The sequence below is a fragment of the Drosophila mauritiana genome, chromosome 2R, assembly GCF_004382145.1.
Source record: "Drosophila mauritiana strain mau12 chromosome 2R, ASM438214v1, whole genome shotgun sequence".
NCBI lineage: Eukaryota > Metazoa > Arthropoda > Insecta > Diptera > Drosophilidae > Drosophila > Drosophila mauritiana.
Genome location: NC_046668.1, coordinates 20,900,745 through 20,911,516, shown reverse-complemented (window position 1 = coordinate 20,911,516; position 10,772 = coordinate 20,900,745). Strand labels below are relative to the sequence as shown.

The window sequence follows — 10,772 nt, the reverse complement described above, 5'->3', positions numbered from 1 at the left end:
TAATGTTGCGTATACACAGTCAATTAGTGAAACATCATGTTGCTGATAAGGGGATTTCATGGGCGCCTAACTGATTAAAGCTGTTCATTCTGATCCCAATCGCGCTTTGCAATTCCATTGTGCAATGTCGCGGACAGTGTTTACTTCCGGCAATAATGCGGGTTCTCTGGAAGCGAAATCCGAAAGGTGGTTTCATCACACATCTGCGAATGACATCACCGACTATCTACATAGCCCTTCTAAGACCCATTTACGCGTGTGATCGAGTGCATTCATTCCATCTGCGCACAACTAATAAATGATTCGTCGCAAACTGAAATTGCATTTCGAATTCTGGGAATGGACATCGGGTTTTCCCCGAATTATCCACATGTAAATTGTGAAGGTGTATACTTTTAATTACTTTATTTTGCCACATTGCAGGGTACATTTTACTGCCGAAGGTCATGGATGGTAAAAGGGGGTTTTAATTAGTGTAATAGCTTACGAGTGCAGGACGGAATGCATTGGGGTTTTCGAAAGGCCCGTCTAGAAGTTGAGTAAATCTCACCCTTTAGGCCAACCCTGATCCCAAACGATAACCCTTAATAGAGTGTAAGCGAAATCAATTTCCTCAAACTAATCCGCACTGTAATCCATTCACAACTAATCAAGTAAGTAAACTAGTGAAGGGGAATTTCGGAACGAGCAAGTTGTATTAGGATTACATGATGCGTAGTCTAAGGGGAAATTCAGAAACTAAAGCATCTCGATGTGGAAAATGGCTAACCTTAGGTCCGGAAAAAGTTGCTCGGCGAGGGAAGGCGATTAACCGATTGATGAGTCCATCTTGATTTGTATATATTTGAAGACCTAGTTTGAAGTATACTAAACAAACAAACAATGCAGCGCTGATTAGGCTAATCACATCATCGGAATCGTTATTGATTCAATAACTCGAATTGCGCCAAAGCTCTTTCATATATTTTTAGCAAGTTAAACCTTTGCTTAAATCAAATTCGTGGTGTATTGACCCTGCATATGTTTAAATATCCAGGGCAGTGGCATTGAATGTTTCTATGTATGTATATAGAACCAATAATAAACAATGAACCTTGGAGCTGAAGATTAACGCAATCAGACGAAATTCCTGTTGATTTCTTTCGGCTTTGAGTTAATTAGTCCAATCGAACGGACAGGGAAACGCTCCCTCCATATAGTATTTCGCCAGACAAATGATTTCGGTAATCAGATCGACACGGATCTGGGTACATAAACCGCGACAATTACTGAGCGATTTTTTATGAAATCATGGTGTATTACGACGGGTGATTTACTACTGGTGAATGGGTATCGATCGTAGACGCTGTTGCCAAGTGGATGGATCTCCCTTGCACACGGAAATTGTCTTTCTGTATTTATAGTGCGGGTGCAATGCAGATTGCCGATCGCCAGCTATAAATACAATCCATAATGTTTACAATACGGTGGCCGAGACTCGCTTATCAGAGGGAGGTCACCCACCGCCATTGTTTGTTTGTCTCCGGCTCGATCCTAGATGAGTAATGTCATCAGCCGAATTGTTTGGCCCCCACCTTGCCCGATCCCAATAAATAATGCCCAACTTTCCACCCACACTGTCTGCGAATGACTTCGCCATGTCCAAAGTCCATAGCGATAGTCTCGATTGCGTTTTACGATCCATGTGGCATGTGGCTGAAGTGTGCCACCGATCGAAGGATATAAATCGCGTAATTATTGACTGATTATCGGTCACGAAGGCGCCGTTAAAGTTTATTGATCCACTTTCGTTTTTTCTATAGGGTCTCTCGATTTCACACTGAAGCAAACCCCGTAGGTTCGCACAAAACAAGATTTCTTAGAAGAGATCTTAAAGATTTAACTATATGTATCTAACATATATTTTTTAACATAACTTGTCGTATGCATGTTTAAATTGTAGTTGTATTTTTTGCAACTACTTTTCAATTTATGACTGAATATTAATTTATATATAATTTAATTTTTTCGTTGGGTTTTATTTTACTTTTACATTTTTCTTACGTTACATACTTTGATTTGACATTGTATTTTACACATGAAATCTCTTCGGTTAAAGAATAAATTAAATTACTTATAAGCTTTCGTGTCGACTCAGCATAAGTTACAGAGTAAGAATTTAAAAGATATTGTTAGATTGGATTGCAATGCGTTTTATTTTATTAGTTTTTTATAATTCATAGAAAGTTAATGTTTATTCATTGATGGCTTCATTTTGAATGCTGATTTCTTCTTGTTTTAAGTATTTTTTATGTGCTCCCACGGATTGTATAACCTAAGTCCATATTGGGTTGGGTTTATAGGACTTGATGGGCGGTTCGCGCATACGATTCACGTCAGTCGGATACGGATATGGACGTTTAAGTGGCGCAGCGTTTGTGGTTTTTATTGATGGTCGTGCTATAAAATTGATTGATAATTATTTGTATTAATTTATGCGTTTTTAATTAACAAAGAAGTAAATTGATGTATAATTTTAATCATTCTAGTGTATTATATAGTTTGATTCACTGTTATTCGTTTTGATAGTATAATATAATCTAAATCACCCTTCAAAGGTGCATCTCATAAAACTATCTTATGTAATAGACCCCGATACTACCAAACACTTACGTATTCTGTTCTCATAGCGCATAGACGGACGACTGGGGAGCATACGATGTATATAGGCCACCTCCTCCATATCGGCGACTCTATAAAGATCAAAATGTTAGTTGCTGGCTCAACGCATGTTGGCTAGGATTCAAGGAACTACTGGGACGCGGGGACTCCTGGTGGGGTCATTAAATGATAACTTACTCGGGCGGATTTTCCTTATCTCGCTTAATCAGTTTGTTGTACTTGGGAACCCCAGTTCTGTTGCCTCCAAATGTCTCGTCGAAGACAGATCTGCAAAATAACAATAGATTTTTACCTGGTGGTAGAGTCATTAAATGATAACTTACTTGGGCGGATTTTCCTTATATCGCTTAATCAGGTTGTTGTACTTGGCAACCCCAGTTCTGTTGCCTCCAATCATCTTTTCAAAGACAGATCTGCAAAATGATAGATTTATAGATTTTTACCCTTGGCCCAATGGCAATCAGCTGTATACCACATGCTTTACTTGCTTGTCAAGTAAGTCAAGTTGCATCGGTATGCAGAGAGTATAAGATCCCCATTACCTGTAGGCAGGCAGATTGAGTCCTTTAGTGTTTTTGGCCAACTCGGGATTCATTTCCATCAGCTCGCGCTGCTGCTCGTGCCAAACCTCGTCGTTATCGTCTGGGATAAGATACTTTCGGATCTCGGCCAGGGCGTAGGCTATGCGGGCATAGCACTCCGCCGGAGGGGCCACCGTGCTGACCTCCAGAAAGAGATTCTTCTCAAGATGGGCATATCTCCGGTCGCCGGAGCTGCGCAGCTGCTCCTCTTTGTTACGATCGCGGATCGAACTGCGACCCTTAATGGCAATCTTGCACTGGCTCTCCTCCTGAAGGCGACGCAGTGAGTTCCCCTTGGGCCCGAGGATCTTGCCAACGAAGTTGAACTGCGCAAGGGTACGGATTTATTTTGCGGACGGAGGGGACAGCTAATTGTATAAAACCCACCTTGGGAAACTGATTAACGGGCACGAAGACCTTTTGGGTAATCTTCATCGGCTTCTGCTGGTACACGTCTGCAAAGCGCTCCTTGCCGGGAATATGACCAGTGCCGTAGACACGGTCCACAGCTGCAATGTGGGATTAGTACCATTAAAATACCCTGTAAAGGGCGCAATTGATTTTACCCTCGTCTATTAGCAGTGCGCAAAGTGGAAACTCCGCGGACAATCGCTTGCGCTCCTCGTCCAAATCGGCGAGAAACTTTTGGACCTCGTTCACACGCCGCAGGTGGGTAGGTTGCTCCTTGGTAGGTTGCTCCTTGCTAGGTTGCTCCTGGGTAGGTTGGTCTTGGTTGGGTGGCTGTTTCTCATCCAAATCGGCGAGAAACTCTTGGGCCACCTCGTTCACACGCGGCAGGTGGGTAGGTTGCTCCTTGCTAGGTTGCTCCTGGGTAGGTTCATCTTGGTTGGGTGGCTGTTTCTCGTCCAAATTGGCGAGAAACTTTTGGGCCACCTCGTTCACACCCGGCAGGTGGGTAGGTTGCTCCTGGGTAGGTGGCTGTTTCTCAGTAAACTCGTTTGGGTTTTCCATTTTTATCACAACGAACTTTACCGAAAAAATCACAATTAAAATTGATGTAGACTGAACAACGTTCTGTATAACACCGAAAAAATCACAATTAAAATAGATGTAGACTGAACAACGTTCTGTATAACACTGAACTGAAATGGTTTCGGAGCTGCCAAACATATGAAGTTTGAGGCTGTCAACTTTTTCAGTGCTATAGTGATTGCTCAAATGTCGGGTTTCCCATTATGTTTGTGGGCTTTAGAGTGGGCGTGGTTCAACAAACGCTGCGTCTATGTCTCATTGTAAAATAATATTCTATTTCAGCCCAAACAATGTGACACATTTTGTGCATATTTAAGCTACACAGACATAATCCAACTTGAATGGCCAAATGCAGCTAAATAAACTGTTTAGCCACTGATTACCCGAATGTTTGCCCAACAACTAATTAAATTGGCAGCCGGAATGCAGTCGACATTTTGCTATTGCGAACGGCGGATATCCCAGGAGACGCCAGATTTGCATAGTTTATGGCAGAAGTTGTACAAATGCCATTCCGATGTTGGGGTCTGCCCAGCCAGGCCCCATTATCCCCCATTCAATCATTGTCCGTTGTCAATTGCCGATGGCCATTGCAGTGATATTGATTTCTGTACCGAAACCCCTGTTGGGAACGCATTACGAGTGCACACTATTTATTGCATAGTAGGCTATTGCTATAGCCAAGGTCGCCTTTAGACCGCGCCAACCCCATTATTGGGGGATTTGGGGGAAACGTGACCCGGCTGGCCGTTCGGCTCCATTCAGTGCCACCTGGTTCACCTTTGTCACCTGACCTACAAAACCTACCCCAAACATATGGGGGGTAAATAACACGACTTTGTGCTGATTGTGCTGACTTATGCAAGTCACTTTACATTTGGAAGCTGAAGGCATTTTCATAGAATTTCTTAGTGTTCCTTAAGTCAACTATCTAATATAATTCGCTTGTTGTCAAGATCATTTGCTTTGTTCGTGTAGTTTTTCATCTTAATGTAGCCACCTTATAACTTTGATTTTTAAGTAGATCGAAAGCTTTCAGTTGCATGACATCCATCACGTAAGCAAAAAATAAACACGCGGCGATCTCCATATGACCTCCATGGGGGTCATTCGATCTAGCCTGACAAAATGAACTAATTTTAGAAACAGTGCAGCCATCGAGGTTACTGCAAGATACTCACATCCTTTGGCTACATCCCCTGCAGGTCGGGAGAACAAAAACAGCTGAGGCCGGAATAAAGCGGTAAGCCAGAAACAGAAACAGCAGCATGTCACTAAGAAAAGGAAGAGAAAAGATATCTGCACATGCGCCACAGCGCATTCGTTCAACCATTTACCTGCATTTCAACTTCAATGCGGCGAGCAGGAGCAGAAATCTGAGAACAAAAGCCCCATGGCTGAAAACAAATGAGGTTGAATGAAATATACAGTAACATCTGGCTATAACTAACTCTTAGGCCCCGCAGTGAATAGGCCAGTCTATTAATATGCGTTGAGGAAAATATTTCAACAAAGTCGATTGATTGTACATAATTAATGCCATTGACTCTGAATTATTTATAAGATTTAGTATGGTTAACAATTAATTACAATATTTCATAATTAATTAATTATAATTAATAAGTAACAGTGTCAAGGAATGCTGCACACTTCAGAAATTTCTATGATCTAAATATATTTTAAAAGTCTCTTAGTCTATGTCTACAATATCAAAAGTGTTGCCAAGTGGATGGATCTCCCTTGCACACGGAAATTGTCTTTCTGTATTTATAGTGCGGGTGCAATGCAGATTGCCGATCGCCAGCTATAAATACAATCCATAATGTTTACAATACGGTGGCCGAGACTCGCTTATCAGAGGGAGGTCACCCACCGCCATTGTTTGTTTGTCTCCGGCTCGATCCTAGATGAGTAATGTCATCAGCCGAATTGTTTGGCCCCCACCTTGCCCGATCCCAATAAATAATGCCCAACTTTCCACCCACACTGTCTGCGAATGACTTCGCCATGTCCAAAGTCCATAGCGATAGTCTCGATTGCGTTTTACGATCCATGTGGCATGTGGCTGAAGTGTGCCACCGATCGAAGGATATAAATCGCGTAATTATTGACTGATTATCGGTCACGAAGGCGCCGTTAAAGTTTATTGATCCACTTTCGTTTTTTCTATAGGGTCTCTCGATTTCACACTGAAGCAAACCCCGTAGGTTCGCACAAAACAAGATTTCTTAGAAGAGATCTTAAAGATTTAACTATATGTATCTAACATATATTTTTTAACATAACTTGTCGTATGCATGTTTAAATTGTAGTTGTATTTTTTGCAACTACTTTTCAATTTATGACTGAATATTAATTTATATATAATTTAATTTTTTCGTTGGGTTTTATTTTACTTTTACATTTTTCTTACGTTACATACTTTGATTTGACATTGTATTTTACACATGAAATCTCTTCGGTTAAAGAATAAATTAAATTACTTATAAGCTTTCGTGTCGACTCAGCATAAGTTACAGAGTAAGAATTTAAAAGATATTGTTAGATTGGATTGCAATGCGTTTTATTTTATTAGTTTTTTATAATTCATAGAAAGTTAATGTTTATTCATTGATGGCTTCATTTTGAATGCTGATTTCTTCTTGTTTTAAGTATTTTTTATGTGCTCCCACGGATTGTATAACCTAAGTCCATATTGGGTTGGGTTTATAGGACTTGATGGGCGGTTCGCGCATACGATTCACGTCAGTCGGATACGGATATGGACGTTTAAGTGGCGCAGCGTTTGTGGTTCTTATTGATGGTCGTGCTATAAAATTGATTGATAATTATTTGTATTAATTTATGCGTTTTTAATTAACAAAGAAGTAAATTGATGTATAATTTTAATCATTCTAGTGTATTATATAGTTTGATTCACTGTTATTCGTTTTGATAGTATAATATAATCTAAATCACCCTTCAAAGGTGCATCTCATAAAACTATCTTATGTAATAGACCCCGATACTACCAAACACTTACGTATTCTGTTCTCATAGCGCATAGACGGACGACTGGGGAGCATACGATGTTTATAGGCCACCTCCTCCATATCGGCGACTCTATAAAGATCAAAATGTTAGTTGCTGGCTCAACGCATGTTGGCTAGGATTCAAGGAACTACTGGGACGCGGGGACTCCTGGTGGGGTCATTAAATGATAACTTACTCGGGCGGATTTTCCTTATCTCGCTTAATCAGTTTGTTGTACTTGGGAACCCCAGTTCTGTTGCCTCCAAATGTCTCGTCGAAGACAGATCTGCAAAATAACAATAGATTTTTACCTGGTGGTAGAGTCATTAAATGATAACTTACTCGGGCGGATTTTCCTTATCTCGCTTAATCAGTTTGTTGTACTTGGGAACCCCAGTTCTGTTGCCTCCAAATGTCTCGTCGAAGACAGATCTGCAAAATAACAATAGATTTTTACCTGGTGGTAGAGTCATTAAATGATAACTTACTTGGGCGGATTTTCCTTATATCGCTTAATCAGGTTGTTGTACTTGACAACCCCAGTTCTGTTGCCTCCAATCATCTTTTCAAAGACAGATCTGCAAAATGATAGATTTATAGATTTTTACCCTTGGCCCAATGGCAATCAGCTGTATACCACATGCTTTACTTGCTTGTCAAGTAAGTCAAGTTGCATCGGTATGCAGAGAGTATAAGATCCCCATTACCTGTAGGCAGGCAGATTGAGTCCTTTAGTGTTTTTGGCCAACTCGGGATTCATTTCCATCAGCTCGCGCTGCTGCTCGTGCCAAACCTCGTCGTTATCGTCTGGAATAAGATACTTTCGGATCTCGGCCAGGGCGTAGGCTATGCGGGCATAGCACTCCGCCGGAGGGGCCACCGTGCTGACCTCCAGAAAGAGATTCTTCTCAAGATGGGCATATCTCCGGTCGCCGGAGCTGCGCAGCTGCTCCTCTTTGTTACGATCGCGGATCGAACTGCGACCCTTAATGGCAATCTTGCACTGGCTCTCCTCCTGAAGGCGACGCAGTGAGTTCCCCTTGGGCCCGAGGATCTTGCCAACGAAGTTGAACTGCGCAAGGGTACGGATTTATTTTGCGGACGGAGGGGACAGCTAATTGTATAAAACCCACCTTGGGAAACTGATTAACGGGCACGAAGACCTTTTGGGTAATCTTCATCGGCTTCTGCTGGTACACGTCTGAAAAGCGCTCCTTGCCGGGAATATGACCAGTGCCGTAGACACGGTCCACAGCTGCAATGTGGGATTAGTACCATTAAAATACCCTGTAAAGGGCGCAATTGATTTTACCCTCGTCTATTAGCAGTGCGCAAAGTGGAAACTCCGCGGACAATCGCTTGCGCTCCTCGTCCAAATCGGCGAGAAACTTTTGGACCTCGTTCACACGCGGCAGGTGGGTAGGTTGCTCCTTGGTAGGTTGCTCCTTGCTAGGTTGCTCCTGGGTAGGTTGGTCTTGGTTGGGTGGCTGTTTCTCATCCAAATCGGCGAGAAACTCTTGGGCCACCTCGTTCACACGCGGCAGGTGGGTAGGTTGCTCCTTGGTAGGTTGCTCCTTGGTAGGTTGCTCCTTGCTAGGTTGCTCCTGGGTAGGTTGGTCTTGGTTGGGTGGCTGTTTCTCGTCCAAATCGGCGAGAAACTCTTGGGCCACCTCGTTCACACGCGGCAGGTGGGTAGGTTGCTCCTTGGTAGGTTGCTCCTTGGTAGGTTGCTCCTTGGCAGGTTGCTCCTGGGTAGGTTGGTCTTGGTTGGGTGGCTGTTTCTCGTCCAAATCGGCGAGAAACTTTTGGGCCACCTCTTTCACACCCGGCAGGTGGGTAGGTTGCTCCTTGGTAGGTTGCTCCTTGCTAGGTTGCTCCTGGGTAGGTTGGTCTTGGTTGGGTGGCTGTTTCTCGTCCAAATCGGCGAGAAACTCTTGGGCCACCTCGTTCACACGCGGCAGGTGGGTAGGTTGCTCCTTGGTAGGTTGCTCCTTGGTAGGTTGCTCCTTGGCAGGTTGCTCCTGGGTAGGTTGGTCTTGGTTGGGTGGCTGTTTCTCGTCCAAATCGGCGAGAAACTTTTGGGCCACCTCTTTCACACCCGGCAGGTGGGTAGGTTGCTCCTTGGTAGGTTGCTCCTTGCTAGGTTGCTCCTGGGTAGGTTGCTCCTGGGTAGGTGGCTGTTTCTCAGTAAACTCGTTTGGGTTTTCCATTTTTATCACAACGAACTTTACCGAAAAAATCACAATTAAAATTGATGTAGACTGAACAACGTTCTGTATAACACCGAAAAAATCACAATTAAAATAGATGTAGACTGAACAACGTTCTGTATAACACTGAACTGAAATGGTTTCGGAGCTGCCAAACATATGAAGTTTGAGGCTGTCAACTTTTTCAGTGCTATAGTGATTGCTCAAATGTCGGGTTTCCCATTATGTTTGTGGGCTTTAGAGTGGGCGTGGTTCAACAAACGCTGCGTCTATGTCTCATTGTAAAATAATATTCTATTTCAGCCCAAACAATGTGACACATTTTGTGCATATTTAAGCTGAACAGACAGACATAATCAAACTTGAATGTCCAAATGCAGCTAAATAAACTGTTTAGCCACTGATTACCCGAATGTTTGCCCAACAACTAATTAAATTGGCAGCCGGAATGCAGTCGACATTTTGCTATTGCGAACGGCGGATATCCCAGGAGACGCCAGATTTGCATAGTTTATGGCAGAAGTTGTACAAATGCCATTCCGATGTTGGGGTCTGCCCAGCCAGGCCCCATTATCCCCCATTCAATCATTGTCCGTTGTCAATTGCCGATGGCCATTGCAGTGATATTGATTTCTGTACCGAAACCCCTGTTGGGAACGCATTACGAGTGCACACTATTTATTGCATAGTAGGCTATTGCTATAGCCAAGGTCGCCTTTAGACCGCGCCAACCCCATTATTGGGGGATTTGGGGGAAACGTGACCCGGCTGGCCGTTCGGCTCCATTCAGTGCCACCTGGTTCACCTTTGTCACCTGACCTACAAAACCTACCCCAAACATATGGGGGGTAAATAACACGACTTTGTGCTGATTGTGCTGACTTATGCAAGTCACTTTACATTTGGAAGCTGAAGGCATTTTCATAGAATTTCTTAGTGTTCCTTAAGTCAACTATCTAATATAATTCGCTTGTTGTCAAGATCATTTGCTTTGTTCGTGTAGTTTTTCATCTTAATGTAGCCACCTTATAACTTTGATTTTTAAGTAGATCGAAAGCTTTCAGTTGCATGACATCCATCACGTAAGCAAAAAATAAACACGCGGCGATCTCCATATGACCTCCATGGGGGTCATTCGATCTAGCCTGACAAAATGAACTAATTTTAGAAACAGTGCAGCCATCGAGGTTACTGCAAGATACTCACATCCTTTGGCTACATCCCCTGCAGGTCGGGAGAACAAAAACAGCTGAGGCCGGAATAAAGCGGTAAGCCAGAAACAGAAACAGCAGCATGTCACTAAGAAAAGGAAGAG

At 42.9% G+C, this 10,772-nt stretch overlaps 2 protein-coding genes across 3 annotated transcripts; both read right to left on the bottom strand.

The window, feature by feature from the left end:
• Positions 1 to 2,176: 2,176 nt before the first annotated feature.
• Positions 2,177 to 5,804, bottom strand: LOC117135983. The gene is made up of 8 exons (XM_033296596.1): positions 5,417 to 5,804; positions 3,809 to 5,355; positions 3,630 to 3,751; positions 3,204 to 3,568; positions 2,985 to 3,074; positions 2,839 to 2,928; positions 2,653 to 2,732; positions 2,177 to 2,439 (listed from the first exon to the last, which is right to left on the bottom strand). Exons 2-8 carry the CDS (start codon positions 4,371 to 4,373, stop codon positions 2,315 to 2,317), a joined length of 1,437 nt encoding a protein of 478 aa, XP_033152487.1. The 5' UTR covers positions 4,374 to 5,355; positions 5,417 to 5,804; the 3' UTR covers positions 2,177 to 2,314.
• Positions 5,805 to 6,781: 977 nt separating this feature from the next.
• On the bottom strand, positions 6,782 to 9,781 carry LOC117135970 (ATP-dependent RNA helicase ddx46). Of its 2 annotated transcripts, XM_033296576.1 has the most exons (8): positions 8,560 to 9,780; positions 8,381 to 8,502; positions 7,955 to 8,319; positions 7,736 to 7,825; positions 7,590 to 7,679; positions 7,444 to 7,533; positions 7,258 to 7,337; positions 6,782 to 7,044 (listed from the first exon to the last, which is right to left on the bottom strand). In XM_033296576.1, the coding sequence occupies exons 1-8, from the start codon at positions 9,614 to 9,616 to the stop codon at positions 6,920 to 6,922; spliced, it is 2,019 nt and encodes a 672-aa protein (XP_033152467.1). In that variant the 5' UTR covers positions 9,617 to 9,780; the 3' UTR covers positions 6,782 to 6,919. The 2 variants fall into 2 exon arrangements, with proteins under 2 accessions (XP_033152467.1, XP_033152469.1); XM_033296578.1 differs by lacking the exon at positions 7,444 to 7,533 and having other exon boundaries at positions 8,560 to 9,781.
• Between the last annotated feature and the right edge of the window lie 991 nt (positions 9,782 to 10,772).